General features: G+C 41.0%; 2 protein-coding genes across 4 annotated transcripts in view; one reads left to right on the top strand and one right to left on the bottom strand.

Moving 5' to 3' along the window:
* HERC4 (HECT and RLD domain containing E3 ubiquitin protein ligase 4) overlaps positions 1–4,027 on the top strand; it is a 29,689-nt gene extending 25,662 nt beyond the window's left edge. For all 3 annotated transcript variants that reach the window (XM_048311383.1, XM_048311384.1, XM_048311382.1), the window contains 3 exons: positions 968–1,151; positions 1,708–1,810; positions 2,655–4,027. In XM_048311383.1, coding sequence (XP_048167340.1) covers positions 968–1,151; positions 1,708–1,810; positions 2,655–2,863 — 496 coding nt within the window. In that variant the 3' untranslated portion in view covers positions 2,864–4,027. The remainder of the gene's footprint in view (positions 1–967; positions 1,152–1,707; positions 1,811–2,654) is intronic.
* Positions 4,028–10,537: 6,510 nt separating this feature from the next.
* SIRT1 (sirtuin 1) lies at positions 10,538–26,523 on the bottom strand. Its single transcript, XM_048311385.1, has 9 exons — positions 26,088–26,523; positions 23,561–23,677; positions 22,428–22,669; positions 21,007–21,159; positions 19,788–19,935; positions 17,326–17,405; positions 14,764–14,950; positions 13,470–14,030; positions 10,538–12,567 (listed from the first exon to the last, which is right to left on the bottom strand). Exons 1-9 carry the CDS (start codon positions 26,521–26,523, stop codon positions 12,248–12,250), a joined length of 2,244 nt encoding a protein of 747 aa, XP_048167342.1. The 3' UTR covers positions 10,538–12,247.
* Between the last annotated feature and the right edge of the window lie 49 nt (positions 26,524–26,572).

Raw genomic sequence — 26,572 nt, 5'->3', positions numbered from 1 at the left:
TCTCTGGAGCAGCCTTGCACTGTTAGTGTTACTTTCCCCTCTGTAATTACACAGCATGGATAAGATGGAGATCTAATTGAGTGCTGAAGGGGAGGAGTGTGGTTCACCACTTTGGTCATCTCCAGCATTTTCAATGCAACAGCTTTAATAAACGTATCATCCAAATGTGTTTATATGATTCTTTAAATTACTGGTGATGTTACTCAAAGACTGGGGGCGGTGTTGAAATGCATTCTCTCTTTCCACAGAGAATGTGTGTTGGTAGGATAGCTGTAATGTGGAACTGAAGTCACTGCCAGTGCAGAAATTAAACAGTTTTCACTGGGATGGATTTCAAAAAAATTACCATAAATGTTGTATCACATCAAGAAGTTTTAGATCTCCCCTAAATGCTGCCAAAGATGTTTCCAGCAAGATCCAAGAACTCCTTGTACCAAAGCACACAGATAGCAGGCCATCTGTTTCTGTGAATCCCAGCTCCTTGGCACTGGTCTTTTTACTGTGTAAGACTCAGATGTCCATTTGAAGTTGATTTGCATTTTTAGTGCAAATATGGTAATCTTTTTAATTTAAAAAAATAGAACAGTGAGTTTGATTAGTGGTTTTCAGGACACTCCCTGGAATCCAGGCCTTTCAGCTTGTTGCCGTTCAGTCCAGTCCACTGCAATGCACACAAATAAGGGAGATGTTTGTAGTGCCTGAAAGAAATAAGATTAAATGATCCTGCTTTTCTGTTGCACACTGGAGACTTTGCCTTCAGGGGTGTGGTGGGGAAATAGATTCATGTGCCATTTTATCTTCACTGTGGTTGTAACATAAAGCAGAGAATACAATATATTGGCCTCCTCTTTGCTTCATTTTCTATGCTGTTCTATACAGAAATGGCCACTGGTTTATTGGTAGAAGGATGACATGTGCTGTTTCCTCTTTATTTCCTCAACATGATTGTTTCTTTCTCTTTGTACAGGCAAGATTTTGTAGATGCATATGTGGATTACATCTTCAATAGATCTGTGGCTTCCTTATACAGTGCATTCCATGAAGGCTTCCACAAAGTGTGTGGAGGTAAAGTTCTTCAGCTCTTCCAGCCCAGTGAGTTGCAGGCAATGGTGATTGGGAACACAAATTATGACTGGAAAGAGCTGGAGAAGGTAAGAAACATAGTTAGCTATTGCTTTCATATAGTTTTCATTTCAGGGTGCCAAAGCAGCTAGGTGTCCTCTTGAGTTCTGTTTTATTTAACATGATTCCTTTTATTTATTGATGTCTTAAAACATCAGTGAATGAAGATCCTAAAATATTATTTACCTTCCTGCTTTAACTTTTTCCATCTATTTCTGAAGGAAATCAGACTTAGAAGAGAGAAGCAGAAAAATTCACAGAACCCAGAGGCAGCTGTATACAATCTATCATACTAGACATGGGAAAGTGAAGTCATTGCACACAGTTATTAAAAGTAAATATTCTTGATTGCCAGAGCTCAGTGAGTCTTGGCCTGTGTTGGGATTGAAAATGCTTTGCAGTACAGGCATCTGTCCCTGTATTGAATTCAGACTGAACAGCTGAAGAAAAGAGAGTGAGGAAAGTAGTAGTAGTAGTATGTCACTTGCTGTGTCTCTTTACACAGACTGCATTCATTCTGCCTCAGTGTCAGCTTATCCTACTGTTCTGTGAGCGAGCAATAACCTCATTTCCTGCTCATTTTAGAATACAGAATACAAAGGAGAATACTGGGCAGACCATCCTACAATTAAAATATTCTGGGAGGTTTTTCATGAGTTGTCTTTGGAGAAGAAAAAACAGTTTTTGTGTAAGTATTTGAAATTATTTCACAGAAGTTACTAACTGAACAGGATCACTGGGATTCCAGGCTCTTGGTATAAGAGGGCAGATGTAAGTGTTTGTAATGATGTGATTAACTACTTGGAAAAAAAATCATAGTAGAAGAAATTGATTATGAACTTGTCTCTGATTTTTTTGGGGGTTGTTTTGAGTCATTGTGGGTGATGGCTAGTTACAGATCACTGTAGCTCAGAGCAGCATTAAAAAAAAAGAAAACCCAAACCCCCAAAACACCAACAACCTAAACTGCTGGCGTCATTTATCTGGTAACTAGGATATTTTTTCCTGTGCTTTGACATAGAATTCACATCTTCCAGGTTTTTTCACTGCACAGAGATGGAAATTCGGAGTTGTAACTGATTGTAAATATGTCAAGGTACTGATAAGTGGAAATGTATAGATAACAAAGTGATCAAAGCTGGCTGTGAGTGAGGTTTTGCTTAGAACAGATCACAGATTAGTTTCCAATTCAGATAAATTAGTTTTTGAAGAAACCAATTCTTTGTTTACAAGATACTTGGAAATGCTCCATAAAGATACTGCCAATGGATTTTAAATTAGAAGTTCTGTTGCATGAAAAGCTTTATAGTATTTTTAAGGACAGTTTGGTTTCATATGCAGAAATGGAATACTTTACGTATCACTTGTAATAAGTCATTATTTCCTGTTTTCCGAACTCCAGAGAACTTCAGTGTGAAAAGCTGACCATTGCTGGAATGATTAAAAAATGCCAGCAGTGATCAGAACTGCATATGTGACATAGACAGTGTTAGTCTTCAACTAGTTACAAGCTTTTGGTTTTTTCTCGACAGTGTTTCTGACAGGCAGTGATCGGATTCCAATTCTTGGAATGAAGTGTCTCAAACTGGTCATCCAGCCAACAGGAGGAGGAGAAGATTATCTGCCGGTAGCTCACACTTGCTTTAATCTTCTTGATCTTCCAAAATACACAGATAAAGAAACCCTAAAATCTAAGTTGATCCAGGCTATAGACCACTATGAAGGTTTCAGTTTAGTATAACTTGAGAAATGAAAGTTCTGTGTAACGTGGGATCATTAAGTTTTTGTGTCTTTTTTGTGGTGGTAACTTCAGTGGATTAAGTGATGCAGTTGATAATATAACTGATTATTTGCAAAAAATGTTCAGTAGTCTGGATATTCATGGGAGCCAAAAAAACATTTCCAAAACTGAGGAACTGTCTTAATAAGTACCTTCTTGTACAGAGCCATGTGGATTTTGCCATCTTACAATAAAAACGAGAGTATTGTGAATGGGAGTCAAGTTTCACTAACAAGAATTAACATTTCACCTTATGCAAACAATTTGGCGTGTGAGTGCATGAGAGACTTGCTTCAGTTTTTCAAATCACTTAGTAAGAACATTTAACTTTTTCCCTGATAAATTCACTTGGTAACTTTTCATTTTGTAAATAATAGATTTTTTGTGATAAAATAATTCTGTTCCAATAGCAGTATGGTTTCTATTGCTTGTAATTGAATATGAGCTTATTTTATGGCTTTTAACAAAAAAAGTGACTACTCTGATTTCTGAAGATATCTATTTTTCTGGTTTGTTTTAAGAACCTTAATAATGAAGGTGATTGTTTAAGAGACATTCATCTTCACAATGTACAATCCATGAAGCAGTCACTTAGTGCCGATACAAAACCGCATCCAATGGCATTTTTAATATGTGGATGGACAAGCTGACTTTAGACACTGTTTTATTTTTAAGAACCGATTCTGTAAGTAAGTGGACACAATTATAAAAGAGGTTAACTTATCATTTGAAACCTCTGCAGTCATGTGTCAAGAATACAGCTTAAAAGAAAAAGATGCACCAGCCAATTGTTGCTGTCAAGAGGTTAAACGTTTATTTTTAAATGCTGAAAGCGTAGTTTATGGTTTCTAATAGAATTTTCACTTTTTTCCAGATAAATGCATTTGAAATAACCTTTAACACCCCTCTCCCCTTTTCTTAAGATTTTATTTTTAGTATAATTGCCCTGAGACGATTGTGCTTAGCTGGACACTTTTGGATTTGACTTTTCCTTCTCTGGTTAAATTCCAGATTTTGTGGTGTTAATGCATATGTGACTTGCAGCTGTGAAACAAATATTTATTTTTTTTAGATTTTTAAATGCAGTGAAAAAATTCAAGCTATAATAAAAGACTTGAATGAAAACCTTTGTTGGTTGATGTGTACGGATGCTTGCAGCATGCAGAGTTCTTCAAATGGAGAGCAACTTCCAGTGCATTCAATTGGAGAGTACAGCTAGAAAAAGCAGGGAAATGCAGTCATTGTAATAAATTATATAACATCCAATTTCTGTGCTGGCAGTACATATTGTTAACATACAAAAAAAGGTCAGTACAGTTAAAATTAGTCTTTTCCCTTAACACTGTTTTTACACCTTTCTGACGCAGTGTAACCTCTTAGTAATTTCTTTGTATGCAGCCCATATTCCATCTTTTCCAACATTTGTTACTTGGCTGGGAAATTCTCCCTCTTGTGAAAAACAAGAAACCAACAAATACTAAAGCAGCTTAATTTTATTATACATGGAAGAAGGAAAAGGAGAAAAAAAAGAAGGGAAAAAGTATTATGCAGTCATTTTACCAGGTAATAGTAAAACACCATTTTTAATTGTGAAACACCAAGATTGCAAAGGTAGATATTAAAAAATTAGGAAGTGGCTAATGTAAAACTCTTTCTCCCTTGTGTATTATTGCATGTCCAAGTGCTGGGCTTTTTCTTACGGGAGTCTTGTTTCTTTTGATGCACACAGTTGGTGTTCACTGAATAAGAGGAGGTTTATCTGCAGTTATGCAGGTCCAATTTAATTTAGTGCATATCATCCAAATCTAGTGGTACATGTATGTACTTCATTTCCCTGTGAGACATTCTCTGGGTTTTGGTGTCTCGGATGTTTAGTCAATGTCAGTATTAACCTGAAGAGCCTTATTCTGTAGGTGAGGGCTCAGAGGCAGAATCCAAGCTGTAATTCACTTGCCTGTTTTTGGTGTCCAATTTAGGATGCACTAGACATCATAGATGTCCTTCATTTTTGAAGTGCAGTTCTTGCTGACTAAACTGCTGTGGCAAGTGCTTCGTGTTGCTGCAAAGTTTCTCCAGCATGAGCCAGACACATTTCTTACTCTCTTGAAACACGAGTGGACATGAGTAAGTGTTGGGAAGAGGGTGGGGAGTCTGGAATGGTTGGTTTAACATCACCTTAAGAGCCCACTGGCAGAGCAGGGCTAAAGTCACTTTCCTCTGGACAGTGTTCACCTGAGAATTCTCTCTGCAGTTCTGGGCTCGGTTTTACACACTTCTGCAAGAAATGGAGTTGGGTCCTACAGTACTAAGTGCTCCTGATTATCTTACCGATGTCAGTTCATTCTGTGCGGGGAGGCAGTGCCCAGTCGTAACGATTGTGTGCATAACAAGGTAAAGGACTTTTATGTAGTATTAGAACAATTAATAGTCATGGCATTACTTGTGGCAAGCAGTTCAGTGCTTTCTGCAATGCTTGTGTTGCCCTTAATTCCTTTGACAGTCACAACAGCTATGGGAAACAGCTCTACTGAAGTTGTGCCCTTAAGCTGCCTCAGCCTGGAAAAAGGTGGGCAGCAGGAACTGCTTTCTCTTGCTTGGATCAAGTATAATTTTGCATACAATATTTGCTACTGTGCAGCATGTAAGAAAGCGGGGGGAAAAACCATTTTATGTGTAGCTGAAATAGCCATGATGTTAATGAAGAAAGCCTAGAGCCTTCCTTTTCCTCAAACCTTCAGTTATTCAGGAAAACTTGGGTACCAGTGTTTAAAAGGGTAATGCAAACAACTGGGAAATGACAGTAGTTTGGGCTTCAGTGGGAGCATTTTACAATAATTAATTTTTTTTACAGTATTTTTATTTGATAATTAGATTAGCATTTGATAAAGATTCAAAATTATCACCGGAGGAGACCAGTTGCATGTCAGACTTGTATCCATCTCCATCAAGACTACTGAAGGAGACTTGCTATTGTCAGAGCAGTGCAGTCATGGATTTATTGCACTTGCCACTTTAGTACGGGGATGAAGATTGAATTTGCATGGCAGAACTACCCAGGCTACTTGAACTACAGGTACAGCAGATGTTTGTCCCTTGTTTTCCACGGCAAAAGTAAGAGCACAGTGTAGAACTGGTAAAGCAGTGAGCCCTGCTTAAGCATAGATTTGTCTCCTTTGGCACTTTATGGGAGTTACTATTATTGAGGTTGTTACTAATCATACTTAGAGCTCCAAGCCATGGTATTCCCTTTAAGAATGTTTATAAACTACTCTGAAGAAGATTTTAATTCATTGCCCTGCTCTCTGCTGCAATAAACTTGATTTATCAGTAATAAATGAAGCTTAATGTAATCAAATGTAAATCACTATCAAAGAGAGCTCCTTAAAGGCACATGAGGTTCTGCAGTTAAGATAAATGCAGATATAAGCTTTCATTTAATAATAAAGTTTTCAGCACAGGTATGGAGTTGAGCACCTTAAGACTGGCTGTGTTGACCTTCTGTGTGCAACCAGAACTATGTACTTGTATATACTGTGGGAAGTGGCCTTACTCAGTTTTCGAAGAGGAGAAAAAAGAATAGGAAAAACAAAATGTTTGTTTCTCCTGACAAGTAACAAGGTCCTGTTGCTTACCAAGTGGGTATTTCTAAATTGCCAGGTCAGAGTGGGGTTTGGGTGCACTAATCATTAACTTACTGTTTTGGTCCTTCAATCTGCTGTTCGTTTTTGTGTTGGTCAAGTCTGGAACAATGACTTCAAAAACCTTACCTAGACCTTGAAAGGTGTAGAGCATCTTCTGTCACCTGCCATCACCAGATTAATACAGCTCCAGGAAATCCCCTTGACTGTTTACCTGCTCTGTGTGCAGAATTAATCAACAAAGTAACTCCAACAGCTATCATTTCTGTACACTTGAGTTCCCTGACCGTGTGACTGAGTGTTTTTATTTTCTTGGGGAAAGGAGCCTGTTCCTGCCTATACACGTAATTTTTCTCTGTGCTACTACCTCTTACACTGACTTGCTTTCTGTGAGTATGCTAAAACTTTGTAACATCCTACCTTTGCCTGCCCATTTCTGTGGGTGAAGGAGAAAGATGTGTTATCTTCTAACCACAAGACAGCTGGGGCTGGGGAAAGCACCTAAACCAAACTGACAATAACATGGGCGCACTAGAACTGTGCTAAAGTACCGTATCAGCAGCCCTGCTGGACTAAACAGTCTGAGTTCCTGCATATTCCCTGGGTTTGAACACAACTACTGACTTTACAAAACAACAAAATAAGGTGTTGCAGGTGCCGTGAGTGTCCTCAGAGCCCCCTTACATTAGCTAGGACAGTACTCAGCATTATTATTTTTCTCCAACCAAAGGCACATCAGTTTCAGATCAGGAAAATGAGGTTTGGGAATCTTGTTCCACATAGGAACTACCAAGTTAGTAATTTCAGTGTAGTTGGTGTGTACAGTGCTGGTAGGGATCTCTATCTCGCCAATGCTCCAGGCTGGTCTTCCCAGCAGGTCATGAATCCTACACTGTGCAGTGAATGTCTGTAGGTGTTCACTGCTTTCCTCCATGTGCCTGATTACGTGAGGAAACAAAAGATTCATGTTACACGAAGACTTAAGTTTGAGTAGAGGGCAAAAGTCAAGTTTCCTTCCCTTTTTCAAGCAAATAGAGCAGCTTGTCTGGGATAAAGAACAGAGCTGGCAGACTGTAGCTAAAAACCAGCTTCCACTGAAAATTGTATCTGCTGTCTTTGAAAATTTTCAAAGGTAAAACCAGTTTAATTGTGACCTAAGCCTGCACAGAGGTTCTTTGGGTGCACCTTGCAGCAGCAGTGCTTGAGTACTCTGGGGTGCAGCATCTCAAGCAGTCTGAGGCTGTCCACTGGCAAGGTATCCTAATGAGATGCAAAGATTACATTAGGAATAACCAAAGGGGGAGGGTAATTGAGATAAGGAAGATCTGCGGTATCTTTAGATGAGGGAGTGGCCCTACAACAGCAGGGCGGAGTTCTCTGGCTCATGGGCTGATGTGTTATTGCCCTGGTCAGGCCCTGCAGGGAATTGGGGATTTCTGTCAGTGTCCAGTAGGGAATGCTCAGAGTTTTAAAGTCTGGAGCAGGAGGGTAGTGATGCTCCACGGGGTCTAAGGCCAATTCTCCATAGCATTCAGCGTTACTGGGGTGGCCGCTGTGGAGCCCAGTGTGGGGAGCTTCTGTAGGATCCAGGGCTCCCTGTAAGGTACCCACCTGCAGTGGGAAGCAGGGTCCCCCTCAGCTGAGGGTTCTTCTTCTGAACAGGGCTCTGCCATTGAAAGGGATAGTGAGTAATAATTGTACAGAGTTAAAAACCCCATAGCCAAACAGCTAAATCCCACTGAAATGTGTTTGTGTTTTGTTTCTAAGGACTCTCGAATTTCGTTTCTTTGTGGCTTTCAAATTAACTTAATTGGTAGTTTGCAAGTGTTTGCTTTGTCGGGGGCTCTGTCACAGGTGATACTGGTGCCGGAGCTGCTCAGAGGGAGCCTGGGCTGTCACTCCAGGGCACATGGGCGTGGGGTTTGCAGGGAAACAGTTTCTCTTGCTCTGTGAGAGTAAAAGTAACAGTCCAGTGGTCAGACAGCACTGGGATTGTGTCCCTTAAGAAATTTAGTCCTTTAAAGACCTGTGGTCGTGTACCTGCTTCCACCATCCCCAAGGCAGGACAGATGGAGGCTTTGGGTGTGCCTTGCTGGGGTTTGCTTGGGCTGTTGTTTCCAGGGTTGCTAGGAACAGTTACAGCTCAGCTCTTGGAACTGCTCTGACTGTGCTGAGCCTGAGAACTGCTGTGCTGGGTTCATCTGAGGCACCAACCAACCCTCTCCACCTGTAGCTAGCCCAGGTGCTTCCAGGAGGGTATAAGGAGAGGGAAGTAGGCCTCCAGGAGCTCTGGGAGTCCTGTTCCACCTGAATTTGCCCAGCTCCTTTCCAAGGTCCCCGAGCAGGGATCTGCACTGTTGGTGGGTGGTGCTTTATTTCAGTGCCTCTGCTTTTCTGAGCCTTGGGCCTCATGCTGGAGGAGTAACTAGCAACTCTCTTCCCTTGGTGCTCTGCTATTAGGATTATTATTACTACTGTTTTCCTACTGAGTCCTAACAGTCTGAGCATCTTCTTGAAACTGCCTAGCCAAGAGTAACTCATGGTACAACTCCATGACTTCTTGAGGATTTACAGTTAGCTTAGAACCCACTGTTACCTAGACATGACCAGTTGTTTAGCCTGAAATCCAGCATTTTGCACTGGGTTTTATTCTCCAGTCACTTTGTAGGTAAGTGTATCATGCAAATAAATGCATCTGCTTTTCAGTTTGACTGTTCTGGTTCAGTATTTAAGCATATCTTACTGAGCGTGAGGTACTCACTGGGTCTTCCTTTTCTCACTTATTTCAGTTTGCTTCTGAATGCTGGTTTCATTAGAATTTTGTGCTCTTACAGCCCCTCCTAATAGGATGTTGTCTGTCCCTTTGTTGTCATGCATTTAAAATAGATTTTCCATAATCAAATCACTAATTAAAAATGTACTGGATCAAGCCTGATCTGTAGAAAATACATGGCCATTTAGAAGAAATTATGACAAGATGTTTAAACATGTGCTTCTTTTCCATCACTTCAAATACTTTTGCAAGGTCATTATTGTGTCTAATGTAGCAAAATAGGCCAGAAGGTAGCTAGGGAATGGCAGACAAATGGTTTTACTTTGCTTTTTTTTCAGTGCAGCTATTTAATATAAATACTAAGGGCTAAGATGCTTTCATAGGGTAGTTCTCCAAATTATGAGAACACTAAATGATCTCGTTTTTTGAGATTGTACAAATTACAGCTGGACCTGGACATGCTCTGCCCTGCTTCCAGACAAATTTCATGCAAGTTGCTGAGTATTTAGGAATAACAAAAGGCTGTGATAGCAAATGTTTCCTCATGCCCACCATTTGCCTCATCATTGTTTTAAATACTCTTGAAAGACATCCTCACTATGGGTAAAGGGCAGTGTGCAAAATGGAGGAGTAAGAGAACATATCATGGTTTGGGGTTCATCTTCTGTTCAAATAATATTATCAAAGACACGAGAAAGAACAAAATGCAGAACTTGTTCATCTAGGTGCAGAAAAAGGTGCAGCCGTTCTGTTCAAGAGGAAAAATGTTTTCAAGTCTTTCAGAGTAATAACTAATTGATAGGGAAGCATCTGGGTGTGTTAGAGTCTAACTGTTTTTAATATTTTGTGTCTCAAGTGTGTGAGTTTTATCATCTTTTTTTTTTTCTAATACAAATTAATTTCTATTAGAGAGATGGTGGTTCAGAAGTACAGTGGAATCATTCACACAGTAAGGTGTTACATAGTGGGAAACTAATTAAACTGGGCCCTGGCCCTTGAGGGCCAAAGGAAGGGCTCAGCACAGCTGCAGTGCCCAGGGAGCCATGGGATAAACCCAGAACAATGCAGGGCAGCTTCATTCAGGCTTTGCTTTTTTCCCAGGGGCAGGTGGTAAAAAAGCCATTTCCTATGTAATGCCTTCCATTAGCCAGGGTATACCTTGACTTTATAGGGCATCTTAGGTAAGTTTCTATGGTATAGCTAGAAATTAACAGAAACCAGAAATCAAATGACAATTTTAATAGACTTTAGAACAGAGTGTACGAGTATAAAACACTGGTTTTGTATTTCAAAAGTTGCAGGAAGATAGCCAGTCATTTTAAACAGTCTTCTACAAAACATATGCCAGTAGATTACATAAAAGACACTATATACAATATAAAAGAGCAGAAAACAATCCTCACTGTAAAAATAATTTAAAACAAAGTATTTCAATTTAAAATATCTCCTATAGCACAAACTAATACATTGTGACATGCAAGTGAAAACTAAACATATTGCATTCTTTAGTGTAGCCAAATAAGAGCTGTATTAAATTTGGACAACATGCCAACATTTCCCGATGAATACAGGAGGCTGTTCTTAAATATTTATTAACTGTTGTATTATGTTCAAAGAACAGCTACTATACATCTTCCAAAATGTAATAAATATTAAAGCAAAGTATATGAATAATCTACATCGTAGAGTTCATTTGGGCCAATGTTGAAAAAGTGGTTTATAGAAAAATGCTGTTTCACTTACTACTGCACTGTGCAATTGTACAAAATAGTTCTAAAGGCTTGGAAACAATCTGCACTTGAGCATCTGCAACATCCAGTTTTAAGGCAGCCTAGCACTTGAGACGGCAGAGTGGGAGAAGCTGCTTTGCTTTTTGTATCCAAGGTGGAGCTGGCAGTGGGAGAAGGTTTCCCAGCTGAAATGGGACCTCAGCCCAGCAGGTTGTTAATCCGTGTGGAGCCGCTCGGCAGCGTAAACGGAAGCTCCCACCATTGGAGTCTCTCCTGGGGTTGGTGCATCAATAAGTACAAAGGAAGAGCTTCATTTCTGCGCCTTCTTACACGCCGGGAGGAACACTCTTCTGAACTCTGCTTCCACACTGGAGCCTTGGCAATTCCTCAAATGCTATTTATAAAGCAAGCTGCTCTAGATGTGACCTCTGGATACAGAGTGACAGACTCCTACTGGGGGGGATCCTTTCTGTTTAAAATGCCAGAGGAGCCAATGTCAACATCGCTTCATGTCCACAGGAAGTAATACACTCAGCAACCTAAGCATTTTCACAGCACTTCTTGATGAGTCTAATAACCATAGGGTTCCTCAAGTGCTGCTGTCTTGTTTCCATTTTACTGTCTGCTCGCAATTAAGTATGTCTCAAACATACAAAGTAACTGTTAAAGCAAAAAAAATTAGCTGCCACAGTAGGTCTTAGAAAATGCCAGTGTTTAATGACAGACTAGGTGTGAATGAAAGGTTTAGCAGAAGCAGAAGGTTTTAAATAAACCAAAGTGTTACAAAGCAAGAGGTGTGAAAATACCATTCTTTGGTCTAAATTAGCTGTTCCCTTTATATTAGTTTAACATTCCAATGGCTTTTTCAAATCTGTTTAAAAATAATATAAACTGAAATTTATTAAGCAAAAATATGTATTATATACATGGATGCCTGATCAGACAGATGAACTTAAAAGTGAACATTGTGACAATTGTTTAGATAATCCTGGTACCTTAAAAAAAAGATGAGTTAGTGTTGAGTGCTCAGTAATAGATTTTTATTGAAAAAGGTAAAAAACTAAGCATGAAAATCTGTTTTAGTTATTTATAAACACTACGTCCTTATGGTTTTGTTGCTCTAAATTCAGACGTAAACATTCATTCTGACATGCCAAAGCTCCTAATGCTGGTGGGAAGTTCCTGTAACCAGTCAGCGATCACTTTACAGCGCATTGCTCGGATGTTCAGTCTCTGCAGCTTCATTTGTATCAGCTGATTCCTCAGCTGCCCATTCCTCCCGTTCGGCTCCATCCTCTCCGAATCCAGGCTCCTCTTCCTGCTCGGGAGCATCCTCATCTATGCCATTGTAAAACTCCTCCATCTCACTCTCGTCCTCTACATCTAAGCTCTGACTGCGGCACGAGCCGCTCTCACTACTGCTGCCACAAGAGCTGGAAGATATGATATCGTCTTCAGAATCCGAGTAAACCTCAGCACCATGGAAGATATAGCGATTGGGTGGCAAAAACAGATACTGAGTACCTAGAACAGAATTTCAACAGTCAGTGACAGGCTGAAGTAAATGATTCATGCAAGGTCTGGCAGACTGGTGGTTAGAAGATACCTGCATGTATCTGTTTTCAACAGTGACTCTTAACTGACAAATCAGATGACATGAAAATGCATTTATGTTCGTGTATGCATATTTATTATGAAGGACAAAAGAAATGCTTCACTGGAAAGCTCAGTGTTCCTCCTCCCCCTCCCTTTGACACCAAAGAGAATTGATGCTGATTGTTCAGCAGCTTTTTTCACGGGAACACATACTCACAGCTAGAATTCCTCCACCTGTGACAGAATGGGAGCCCCCTGCATGGAGTATCAGACAAAGTCTAAACCCAGCCTTTCCGATGGAAAATGGCAATTTAATTCCTGACTCCTTACATCAGCTACAAGACTGCACACTTGGAGGGCTTCCTTGGAAAGTCTAAAGTTTCCTTCATAACATGCCTCACTCCAGCTGTGAGATTTTTAAGTCCTGTCATGACTTTGTCTTCCAGCTCTACTGCCATACCAAATCAGGCTCTACTATGACCAGCTTCCACACACCTCAGGATCAAACTAATTTTTCTGAAAATGCATTTGAAAATGTTACAAAGGGATTTATTTTTTGATACCTACCTTCAGCCTCCTAAACTTTGATCTTTTAGGTGAGGATGTGATCACTGATTTTAAAACCTACTATGAAATACAAAAAATATTTCCTGCTGACTTCTCCAAAAGAAATGGTTCAATGAGAGTTATGTAGACAATTGTCTGAACAAAAATAGCCTCTGAAACCCACTGACTGCCTCAAGAGTAACTTATTTATCACTTTAAAGTAAAGTCTAGCATAAACGTATCAGCCAAAAGGAAGCAAAATACTGAAAAGCATTAACACTTACCATCCAGCCTTTTGCTAATCTGTTCTTTCGCAGATCTGTTTACCCAGCACTTCTTCAGTATTTCACTCTTTTCTTTATTTTCTCCATCATTAGATCCATTTTCCTTCATTGTTTCAGAATTCATTAGCTCACTAGCAGGATTTTCAGGGTTTTCTGATGCCAGCTCTGTGTCCTGAAGCGTCTCGTCTGAGCAGGTCCCTTTAGTCTCTGAGGCAGGCTCACAGTTTTCTACCTTACATTCAGGTGGGTGTTCTGAAGACACCACTGCAGTATCAGGTGGGGTCATTCTTTCTGGTGAACTGGAGCCTTCTGAAATGTTCAGAGGGGTTGGTGGGAGCTCAGCTGAGAGCACTTCGAGCTCCTTGTGCGGCCGTGGAGGCTTTTCTGTGATTTCTGAAAGTTTTACTGAGTTGTAGCAAAGTTTTGTGTATTCGCTACCTAACCTCTGACATAATTCATTAATAATAACATCACAGTCTCCGAGAAGCTCCACGTCAAAGTGTAGATGAGGCAAAGGTTCCCTATTAATTAAGATCTGAGGCACTTCATGGGGGATGGAACCTATATATGGAAAAGAGAATTCAAAGGTAGTTGTCACTTGGGTTTTACTTTCATCAGAGATCTACTGAGAAAGCTCAGGCTTCTCTTCATGCCTTCACTCGCAACAAGACAAAAACAAGCCAGATCAGGAAGAAACCAAGCCAGTCCCAAATTTAACAACAGCAGTTTGAGGTGCTGTGCCTACTGTAGCCTGGTTAAATGGTTTTTTCCCCCCATTTTTTTACAGTAAAAAACATTCCTCAATCACTGAGAAACATGCACAGAAATATTGGCTACATTAATGTTTGGTCAAATGTTAAAAATATTAAAATTAGTACTATAATCTCTTTCAGTTATGTTGATTTAGTGCACTTGCTTTATGTACTTAAATGCACATGAGGAATATACTGCTTTTGAGATGCTTCTGTTCTAATGCCTTCAGGTAACTTTGAAAGCATATCGGAAGCAGGGAGAGAAATGACTCTTAGAACAGTCATTCCGGTTTAAGAGTAGTTTTGAGATTATAATTGAATTACCTTGAGATCTTCCTGGAGTGTAGAAAAAGCACTTAGAATTTGTTGCTTTCTCAATTTTGCATTTCAGCTTTACATAGGCAAGCAGCTTTCATATTAGAAAATGTGGTGCTCACTGAATTGAGCCAAGGGTGTTTCTTAGAGCTTGGAGTTTCTAAACTGAGAATTCCACTTTTGATCCAAATTTTTTAAAGAAAGTATTACCAGAGACAGTCACTTACTTGGGATCAATGCTACTGGTCTTACTTTGAGTGAAGACCCAATGACAATAAGGAGATCCACTTCATTTTTGTCATACTTCATGGCACGGTGGAACTGCTCAGGCAGGTTCTCCCCAAAGAACACAATGTCCGGCTTCATGATAGCCAGCGGCTCCTCGGGGGGGCAGCGGGGACACCGGGGCACCACCTGCACACAACACCTCCTGTTACTGCAGTGCAGGGCTGGGCCTCTGAAAAACTCACACTTTGATATTTCACAGGCACTTATTTTGGCAGAGACAGGGAAGTTTCAGTGATATTTCCTCATGTCATTGTTCTGTGGATGTACAGACAACTACAGTTTTTACTCCTGCCTGCAGCGACTGCACAGGGAAATAAAGCTACAGCAGGAATAAAGAGGGAGAAACCAGGCAGGTCTACACCACTAAGGCAAAGCCTAGCAGTCATGCTCAGCACCAACTGAGCACACCTCCCATTTGACAGGAAAGTATTTTTCTTAGTTTAATCAGAGCAAAAACTTAGATGTCACTGTCAGGTTCCAGTCGAGCATCTGATACAAGCCCTTTCCTAATCCAAGAGTCTTTTGCAGAGCTTTACCTGGAGCTTCTCTCCTCCAAAGGACTACGTGTGTTACACACACAAAGCTACAGAGCACTTTACAGAGCACTTCGGCAGGCAGCTGGCTAAGAGCATATACAGCAAGAACAGAGACCAAAACTTCTGCTTGGTGTCCATTCTGAACTTTTCTAAATCCTCCAGAAACAGAGCAGAATCCTGTTTCACTAACAAAAGTGGACACGAGTTTGTGGAGAAGTAGATTCCCTTTTCTCCTGAAACCAGAGAGTTTCTGATCTTTGGGACCTCTTTCAACTCTTTCCTATCTTAGGACTTTTTAAGAGAGAAGAAAAGCAAGAAGGTGAGTGATAGATCTACAGACAATACTGAGCAATTTTCCTTCTAATAGTTCAAGTCTTCTCAGTTGTAGTGTTAAAATATAATGCTTCACAATAAATCCAAGTAGCTGCAATCATATAGAAACCATCACAAGCTACAAAATAGAGCTATAAAGGTGTAAAGATACGTATATTACCTATTGCAATAGAAAAACATCTGAAAACTGTCTTTTAAATGCATAACAAGTCCATCCTATACAGAGAATAGCTGCAGAAAAAAATAATATAGAATGTAGAAAGTTTAAGTCAAAGAATTAGTTTTATGGATGCCTGCAGTGGGACAGAAGACAATACTCTCCAAATTAGAAAACATCAAAAGTAGAAGGCCTTCCTCTAGTGTCAAAGGATCTTTCCCAAAAATTTAAAGTCTTTGAACAAAGAAAAACCTTGTGGGAAGGATGCCTAAGAAGCTATTTGGTACAAGATCTAGGAACTGGTGTGGCAGAAACCCTGCACCCGAGCAAGAGAGCACCCAATAATCCCACAGTCAAGGGAAACCAACTAAAGAATTCCCCAAAAAGGAGCAGATGACTAGAATGAGTCTTGAACTTTTTCCTCAGATCTTTATATACCAGAGAGAGAAATTCTAACTCCAGCCAGCTGGCTCTGGAGGTAAAGGAGCAAAAAATATCTGTAGGATGTTCTCAAAAATAATATTCTTAATAGCAAAGTAAACCAGATATCACATTCAGTATTTCAGTGTTACAAGGCTTCAGGCTTACAAAATTCCCATTTCTTAAAGCTTTAACTAAAACATCTCTTCTTGAAAGGCTTTCATTGATTTCTATTTCAGATGTAATGCCTGAAGGATTTACATTCCTTCCATGTTTCTTGTCTGAAGTTGCAACTATGGACTCTGAGGCATTTATCAAAAAAACCAATGAGCCTGCAGAAAGAGTCCCCTTTCATTTGCATAAAGAAGATCTTTTTGATCACAGAATCATCACCTCTGTTCCTTCAAAAGAAGGGGAAGAAAGGCAAAGGCAGAGAGGGTCTCTCCAAGTCAAAGGTTCATCTGCTCTGACAGAGCAGAACCAACTCCTGCCTTGGTCCCAGGTCACTTGACACCCAGACATGGGGAGTTTGGACGATGGAATAGTTCAGGAGTCCTAGAAAGCAACACGCACATTCCATTTGATCCTTGCTCAGAGCCTGCTCTGTGGTTAGCAATTTCTCCATATATCAGCTGCTGTTTGAAACACATTTTTAATACAGGTAAATGCTCAAAGAGCAGCCAACATTATAGAAGACTAAGAACACTTTCTCAGTATGACTCTAAATTCAGATAAACACAAACCAGGTACAAATCCAACTTTCCACTTACCATTTAACCTCTACTTTTTCTCAGAGGAGCCACTAAAAATGGACTCTTAAGGTTTTGTTCTGATTTTTGCCATTACCAAATTTTTGCAGTACAGTATTTGAGTATACTTTTAAATACCAGGGGAAATGCTATAATACAGAGAGGCACTTTTATGAAATACATGCAGAGATATGGAGGCTTTTAAAAGCAGATCTTGTAAGCAATCCCAGTGTGGTGTTTCAGGGTTTGGTTTTCTGAGAGAATTACTTATTAGAAAGCTGCAGTGAGTTAAAGTAGATTTTTTACCTGATTGAAAATATCTCCTCGAACAACTTCACAATCAACTTTGTATTTACAGATCAGGCAGGAAGCTGTTGCAAAGGAACCTGAGGGGAAAAAGCCGTATGGTAGCATCAGGATTTTCAGTCATTCAGATTTGGTCTTATGCCCAAGCTGTTTTGACAAAAAGGCTGTTATGTTGCAGTGCTACAGAAATCAGGCATTTAAAAAGGTAATGTAAAATTAAGAGGAGATAGTTGTAATACTATAAGTTGTTCTTCTAGGTGTTAGTCAGCAGAAATCTTGTTTTAGGAGTAGCAATATACCACGTGCATGTCAACACAAATGATTCTGTGTCCTCTCATTCCCCTGACCTGTACAAGCACAGACAAGGAGCAGAGAACAGGGACTGCCCTTCTCGTTACACAACAGTGGTGCTGCGAACAGCATCAGCAGCACAGGAACCCACAGCAACTCAACAAACGGTAGTACAGAATAACTAAGAAAATGCATTAGTAAAGACAATATGCTTTCAGGGTGCTGTATCTGGGTAAGACAAAGAGAGTGAAAGCACAGAAAAACCTGGAGCAAATCAGTTATGAGCAACTGGCAGCTCAGGTCTGCTGATGACTGCTGGCCTGCAAACTGCACAGCTTCTGAAACCTTGCTCAGCATTGCAGCTCCCCCAGCATGAGGGATTCCAAGGACTATGGGAGATAAGACAGTTATTTGCTCGTTCTGATTAGCTGATAGTAATAATTCAGAGTTTCATACAGCACGTTAGGGACATGTCCGTCAGGCTCGCAAACCCAACTCTGAGGCATCTGCTGCTACCTCCCTGCAACTCTATTATGTGAATTATTTTTCACCATCAGAAGTTTGGTGCCCATGTATGAGCCATTCCCAGCCAGCAGGCCACGGCCTCTGTTCACTCAGCTCCAGCAACAGCAAGGAATACAATCTAATTCCAGACGCATTGGTTGAATGCAAGAGCATTTTAAATACAGCAGAATGCATCTCAGACACCATAGTTTTCATAGCAGGAACTGTACTGTAGGTCTGCAGTGACAAATGGGCCTGAAGGTTCACATATGAACTCCCCAAATCACTGCACGGTTCTTTGTTAACTGCCCATGATTAACTTGCCATTGCCCCAGCCAGAGGAAAAAGTAGAATAAATACAGCACTGTGAACCCCCCCCCAGAAGAGTTATGGTTTCTCTTTAGCCACCACCATTAGGCAACAACCATTTGGTAAAGAACAGCAGCTGTAGGTCAGATGAAGGTTGATGTGCTCAAAACAACCTTTGCTAATTTCCAAAGGCCTCAAAATCTCCAAGTGCACAGCATGTTACTAAAGAATGTTTCATTTAGAATCACCTTACACAGGACGTACACTGAAGATCGTCTGTGATCCCATCCCTGGAGCGTGCAACTGGAAAAATGGGGAGCTTGAGCAGAGCAGTTATGTGCAAAAACCCATCCATGTAAGAGGTTTGTGATAAATGCCTCAGATGGAATACCAACCGAAAGAAAACGTGTAACACACTAAGCACAGATGGAAACCAGCACTGGGGTTGGGGAGCTGACAGGCAGATGCTGCTGTGTGCTGCCTGGGCCCCATTCAGAGCACTGTGCTTGCTCTGTCTGGAGAATGAAAACCTATGGATCTGGCACTGAGCTAAGCTTTGTAGGTATGGAAACCGTATGAGTTTGGCCCCTGGCAAAGGTGCAATTAGATGGATGGGCCTTACAAACATGCCACACTGTTTTTAGACAATTTATTTGTCTGAAGTTTACTAAATGATCCAAACATGCATTTAAGAACTAATTTTCTGCATACTTTTCTTGAAAATTAATCCTTGGACTTTCAGCTTGACATGTGCAAGTCCTTGGAAATGGAAAACATATCAAGCAATTAAAGCAATTCCACTTAATTAGGCATCATAATTATAAAATGTGTATGACACTGAAGGTGTAACAAGATGATCTTCAGCTCAACTGAACTGGTGATTAATCCTCAGTGTTTTGTACATAAGGTGGAGTCACTGAAGTATCAGAATGTTGTAAGATTTCAGCAGAATATAACCTAAATAGTCAGATAACACCTAGACTCCCATTCCATTGTTGGGCAGTGATTGGGACCTATGGCAATATCGGTTTCCATGTTATGTTCTCACACAGATCAAGAAGCACCAAATGCATTTTGGAGGTTACAGTCTAAGCTTGTGCCAACAGGGTGTGGATCTTCACTGATACATGGAGACTTCATCAAGCTCAATTCCTGAAAGGAGTTATTTCCACTTGAAACACCTCTGATTTAAATATGTAAGCTGTCTGCAACAAAATTTCAACATTTAAAAAGCAGAATATTTGGTGGCAAGAGACAGGAATTCAAGGAAAGAAGGTTTAATTCCAATAGCAATTACCTTGTCACATGCACCAGTAAGAATTCCCACAAGGAAAGTAAGTGAAACTAAACCCACTAACCATGACATTGTATTATCCTTTGGATTCCTGCAACCTGTTCCAGTGTGTCTATGTTCTGAGTATAGTTGCGAAGTAGTTTTCCTTCTTTATCCATCAAAGCGATGAACTTGTGGCACAGAGATGGCTGGAATTGTCCCGGGTAGATTTCCTAGGGAATTCAGAAGCACGTTAGACAGTGGAAGTGGATACAGTCTTTAACTGAGCTGAACCCTGTCCCCAGCAATCACAGCAGCTGTTACCGTGGTCCCTCCCTGTGCCCTTTGCCACTGCTGTGGCATCCAACTCCTCTTCCCACAGCTCAGCTTCTCATCGTGGCAGGATGAACTGCTCTGTGCAAGCTGGGATTTTGTTCTTTTCACAGCATAAAAGCAATGTTTAGATCTTTTTCTGGTTTTGAGAATTATGAAATAGGAAAGCTTTTTATCCTTTGTAAGTGTCAAGTGACCTCAATATTTGTTACTAGAAACATATATTCTGATGGACAGAAAGGGAAAAGGAGAAGTGAAAAAGAATAAAAAGTATCAGCTAAATTTGATTTGGATTTTTCTGGTAAAACCTGTGTATAGACAGGCTTCAAGTAAGTTGTTTTTACTTGCTGTGGTGTTTTTTGGTTTGGGGTGTGTTTTTTGGGAGTAAGGTAGTTTTTTTTAATATTAAAACCCAAAGGAACTGGGTATACTAGTAACCATCAAAATTTGTTAATATCTGGATAGGAAGCTGTCAGAGAAAGCCAAGCAGACAAAGAATGGATTGACTTTTCTTTTCCAATCTTTGTAACATGACAGAGCAGTAGTATAAATTGTGAGCAAAGGGAAGAAAGAGTGAGCACAACCAGTAGTGACTGATTTTCACAAGTCCTTCCTGGTCCTGTAGAAGTTCTTATATCTTGGGTTTGATTTTTTTTGTTCTAAGAAAATTGAAGAATAAATGCAATTGGGGTTTTTTTTGTTTCTCCATATGTCTACAGCTTCTACAATTCCTTTTTGTCTAAGAGATGTAATTGCTGCTTTTGAAACTGTTAATATCACTGAGATATTTTCAACCATCTGAAATGGTTTTGTGTATCCTGAACTTACAACAGGAACAGTAAAATAAGCTTAAAAAAAAGAGAGAGAGAGAGAGAATGTTGCTTAACATTTCTAGTTTTTATCTGAGTTACACATTTTAATATTGTTATCTCTCTGAACTGACCAAGACAAGAACTGTTGGAAAACCATACCTTTGCGAACTTAAAAAACGGCCTGGGATCCTTTCTGAAGTATTCTATATCAAACATTGCTTGAGGATCTGGAAGGTCTGGGAAGTCTACAGCAAGGCGTGCATAGATGCCATCCCTGGATCTAAAGTCAGGTATTCCACAAGACACAGACACCTGAAATACATATTTGCAATCTGAAATAAGTGAAACGACATACTGGACTATAAAGAGTTGCTATGATAAAAACTCTGGGAAACCACTTTTTGTATGCGCAGTGCTCAGAAACATTAAGAACAAAATCAGTCTGGGTTCTCTGTATTTATTTTTCTTTCCTTTATTTTTTTCCCCCGTTTTTTTTGATCCAATGTAACAATTCTCAAATCACAAGCAGAAGAAACAGCACAGAAACAAAATCTGACAAGTGGATAAAAAACCCTTTAGTACAATAACAGGATACCAGAACTTGCTTTTACCACTGGAAGTTTTGTAAGATATGAACAAAAATGTAGATTATTACTGCATTAAATTTAATTAATAAGTGTTTACTGATCTGCAAACTCAGGCTTAGATATGGTGGTTGATATTTTTATTTTTTTTTACACACTAACATAGTAACAGAATAGTCTTACTTCTGAAAAATATATTCTTACTTTTGAAGAATAAACCCCTTTTGATAAAGTTGTTTATTGATATACATTGCTTATCACAGCATTGTAGTAGTCAATAAGGGCTAAAATTATTGTCTCAGATTATCCCAAAATAGGATGGGAAGAGGAGGAGAAACAGGTGTATGAAAGTATGGAAAGAGCAAAACTGGGAATAGCAGTGCTCTTCTAAAAGCTGATTTGAATTACTCATCTGCTCTGAATCGTGTCACACCATCTGTGTGTGAACAGAAGCAAGAATTGATCTGGTGCACAGGTACAGAGTTGAAAATGTGCAGCAGTTCAGAGATGTTCTTTAGTCAAACAGTGAGTAGCCTTATCACCATCACAGAGCAGCACGTGCCGAAAGTAACATCCAGTCTGCTGAAATCCGCTCAGACTGTCCTTATGATCATCCTCCTCCTCTGTCCCCCAACTCTTTTCCTTTTCAAATCCTATTCTTCTAGTCCCTCAAGCTCCATCTGGTATTTTAAGAGATCCGGTGAGATTTTGTTTTAAAAAGTCATCACCTTTGTCTGAAGACTAGGATAGAAAATGTTCTGGACAGGTAATGTGTTGTTATTCCATAACTATTTTGCATGGAAGCAGCTGTCTACGAGTTTCTATGTCTAAGAATATTTTGGTATGAGAAGAGAGATGGTGTCTCCCCTCCAGTCCTTGCAGGGGACTGGACTCTTCCTCCCCAGCACAGTGATTTGGTCCCATCCCCTGCATGCTCTACTGAAGTATTGAACCAACCTGTCTCCGTATTTTCACACTTGTTGCAGCAATACCTACCCCAGCTCCAGTCAAGACCATGATCTTCTTGCATTCCTGCAAAAGTTTCACAGCATCATCAATGGTGTTAATATCTTTCCTCTTCTTCCTTTTTGGTGGCTCTGAAAGGATGTTTATCACAATTTGCCACAGAGTCATGTCATCCAGTTCAGGTGGGGGGATCGTTTCTGGCAGCAGGTCCTTCAGAATCGTCCGTGGGTCTGTGCCTAACATGAGATGCTGCTGAACAAAAGTGTAGGGACCTAAGAAAATTTAAAAAATACAGATATTTAAAAGAGAGTCAAGTACTGCAGATGATCATGGTCATTGTTCCATTTATTAATGATTGCTACTACAGTTTCATGAATCCGATTTAATGCTCCATCCATCAAACCCCCTGTATTTTGGTCTAAACTCTGAAGTGACAGCTGGGAATTTTATTTATTTATCATGATTTTATGTTAACCCATGAAGGATTTCATAGAAAGTCAATCAAGGTTGAAATCCCAGTTCACACCAAACTTAATGGCTTTTAGAGGTGCAACAGGATCTTCACAATATGTCTCCACCTGTATTTTCCCAGCACTTGGTATCTACAGGAATGAGCTGAAGAGACAAAAAATATACATATACCTTCTAGTGGTATTATAAACCATCACTCTAAATAGACGCACAGAGCCCAGTAATCCATGGATTTTTGTTGTTCTTTTGGTCATCTAACACGAATTATTTCAGACATAACCTTCTAAAGCCATTAAATCAACCTTTCCAGAAACACTTGAGATTAGGGCTCACTGTCCTAAAATCATACAGGGATCATCTTCTTGTTCCTTAAAGAATTAATATTAAGTAGAAATATGCCATAAATCAGTTCAATTTAGTGAGTCTGTATGTATGCTTTTAATAGGGATTGTGGCAGGATTTCTACACAAGGAAAGAAAAGACATTGGCAATTTTAATCAAAATACAGCAAGTTTGAAAGGCTTCATTTTTAAACCCTTAAATAACATACAGAATACAGCCAACACCTCTGAGCTGTTCAGAAGAACTAATTGCCAATATTTTTGCAATAGGAAAAATCATTTGAAGACTGGGGAAAATTAAGTGACTGTTTGAAGGCAAAGAGCATCCAAGAACATGCTCCAGGCTTCTACCTATACGTGGTCTTGGGGTCCAGTCACTGGAACTTGCATGTGAGGCTCTGTCTTCTTCATCACTGTCACAGGAGTGAAAACCATTGGCTATGATTTCATCGCTGAAGAGGAAGTTTTCTGCAAGACAGCACAACCAGGGGGTTACACTCCAGCCCAAGGGCACAGGTATATCTTCAAATATATCACAAAAACTAAAATCACATGCTCAATAGGCAGTTTTGTCACTTAGGCATAGAAAATGTCTATTTTTCTTCACACTTATAGAAACACTTTCAAGCTGTAGGTAGATTTACTGCAGGGCTTGCTACCTTAATGCTGAGCTTCGGGGGGCTGGATGCTGACCTTGATGAAAGGTCATTCTTCAAAGTGTTGGGCATTATAGATATTGCACTATAGAAAAAATCCAAATATTTTTAAAGTATAATTAAAAATGTCTTTCCCTTACAATTCTCACTGCATTCAGCTCATTAAAAAACTGGGTAAAATGAAAACATCACCATAGCAGACAGATTTTTGACTAGGTTTTAAGAGCATTTTAATAGCATTTTCAAAGAAACCCACAAATGCACATTTGCTACAACGAATTTTGTGAAGATGCTGTTGTGAGCAGCTGAGCTGTACTGGTGACCACATACACACTTTATGATATTTCAGCTGTGACACAAAACACGCTTCCTTGAACCACCTTCACTAAGTTTCTCTGTCCATTTGCCGCTGCAGCTGGGTTTGGCTCAGAGTGCCAGCGTCACCTTGGCTCAGCCTGTGGCCTTAAGCCAGAGTAACTCAATCTGACTTCATCTCAGACCTTGATGAACGAGTCCAGAGGGAGAACAAGACACTTGTGAGCTCACACTGAAGGGGAAATCTAAATTCCAACCTGAGCAGCTTATTAGATCTTAGATTACTAAACCTTTTCTATTGGCTTTATTAGAAATAGCCTCAGCACCTGTAGCTTCATTTGTTGAAAATCTAAGATAGGAACAAAGAACAAATTTAGTTGTGCTCTCTAAAGCAAAGAATCACTATAATAGTTCTCAGTCTCTATCTGAAGAACTGAGGAATCCCCTACATTGTTTTAGCTGTTACTCCACTCGAATCTCAAAGAACACCACAAAACACCATCATTTTTTTTTTTATTTAGAAGTTGTGTTGTTCTTTCCCTTCTTGGCATAAATACTTTATTTTTGATTAGAACAGAAAGAGGTCAATGACAGAAAATTGCTGTTGGTTCTTCCTGTCTTGTTCTTCTGAGGCCACAGGTGCTCATGGACATTACTATTTCCTATTAATCTATGTATTTACAGCATTTCAGTTCCATCTCGTTACGCATGAAGTGAACATATTCAGAATTTTGGAGAAGGAAAAAGTGTATTAGTACACATCAGTAACTGTGAGGTGCAAGTTTAACTGAAACGACCTATATGGCTTCAGTATCAAGAACCAAAGCTTACATTGTGAAAGACTGCTCACACACAGGTCAGGGTGTCTGGGATTTAAGAAACAGTGACAGATACAAGCAGGATAAAGTAACAGTTTAAATTGTAACACTCCCTGTGTATTCCGCAAAGGATCACAGGGAGTAATGCTTGCCAGAACTAAGCCAGCCACAGCAAACACACCTGGGGATCTGAGGGACTTGAGCAAAAGGCTTCATGTAAGGCACTGGTAAGAGATCATTAGCTTTGCTCTGAGCTGTTCCAATGGAGTTTTTAAGTACTGAGGCTGATCCAGGTTTATCCTATACCTCTGTTCCTTTTGGATTGCTTTTGCACAGGCAGAAATTTTCTGTAGACTTTTACTATGGAGTTAAAGTATCTTTAACTGCATTCTGGGATAAAATGTAAAGGCTGTACTGGCAGAATGCAATGTCTGATACATTTTAATAAGTCTTTCCACTGCTTAAAAAAAAGGGCAAAATTAACTCCAGCAAGAAACAACTCAAACGTGATCTGTTTGTACTGTGAGGTACTTTCAGTGATGCTGGCCACCAGTACACTTCAAATATGATCTGAAAGAAACTTTTTAAAAAGATTAGTTTAGTTTTGTGCTGCAGTTGCTGAAATCTTAACCAAGACTGTCACTTGAAGTAATTTAAAGAACTGGTCAAGACTGCTGCTCCTGAGCTTTATGTGCAAGTTTCTAAGGATCAGAAAAAATTAACACGGTAGAGATTATGAAAAGGAAACCGGGCTTATGATTTTTCATTTTTAATAACTTGTTGCCAGCAACATAGCAGAATAAATGCTTTCAGGGCTGAGAGCCGAGCCACTGTCCCTGTGCGCCGCCCGGCACAAGATGCCTTGACAGGGACGGCTCGGAGCTGCCTTGGATCGGGGAGCCGCGGGGCAGCGCTCGCTGGCATTCGCACCCTGCGCGGGGCTGGGGCAGTCGGGGCGCAGGGCCCGCGCTCACCGCGGCCCGGGCCGGTGACACCGCGCCCCGTGCGACACCCGGGACTGGCGCTGTGCGGGGAGGAGGGACCCGCGGAGGAGGGGAGGGAGGGGAGAAGGGAGGGGTCGGTCCTCACCGGGATGCGGGGCCGGCGCCGCGGCCGCCCCGTTCGAACACTGCGCCCTCCCGCAGCCCGGGGCCGCCTCCGCCGCGTCTTCGCCGGGCGCCGCCTCCGCGCCCTCCCCCTGGTCCCGCCGCGGAGGCGGCTCCGTCCGGGGCAGGCCCCGCAGCCCGGCCCCGCTGTCCGCGCCGCTCCGCGCCGCCGCCGCCTCGCCGCCGTCCTCCCGCTCCGCCCGGCCGCCATCGGTCGCCGCGGCCGCCGCCTCCCCCGGCGGCTCCGCAGGCACAGCGGCGGCGGGCGCGGGCGGTGGCTCCGCGGCGCGGTCGGGGCGCGGTGCGGGCGGAGCGCTCCCCGATCCGCGGCGGTGCCGCTTGGCCGCGGGCTCGGCGCTGTCGCTGCCGGGGCCGGCGGGGCCGCGCGGGCGGAGCGGCGCAGCGTCCCCGTCCGCCATCTTGGCGCCGCCGCAGCCGCCGCCCCCCTCGCGCCCGGCCCCCCCCGCC

The sequence above is a fragment of the Corvus hawaiiensis genome, chromosome 8, assembly GCF_020740725.1.
Source record: "Corvus hawaiiensis isolate bCorHaw1 chromosome 8, bCorHaw1.pri.cur, whole genome shotgun sequence".
NCBI lineage: Eukaryota > Metazoa > Chordata > Aves > Passeriformes > Corvidae > Corvus > Corvus hawaiiensis.
Note: the sequence above shows the minus strand (reverse complement) of the source record. Positions and strands in the feature narration are given on the sequence as shown.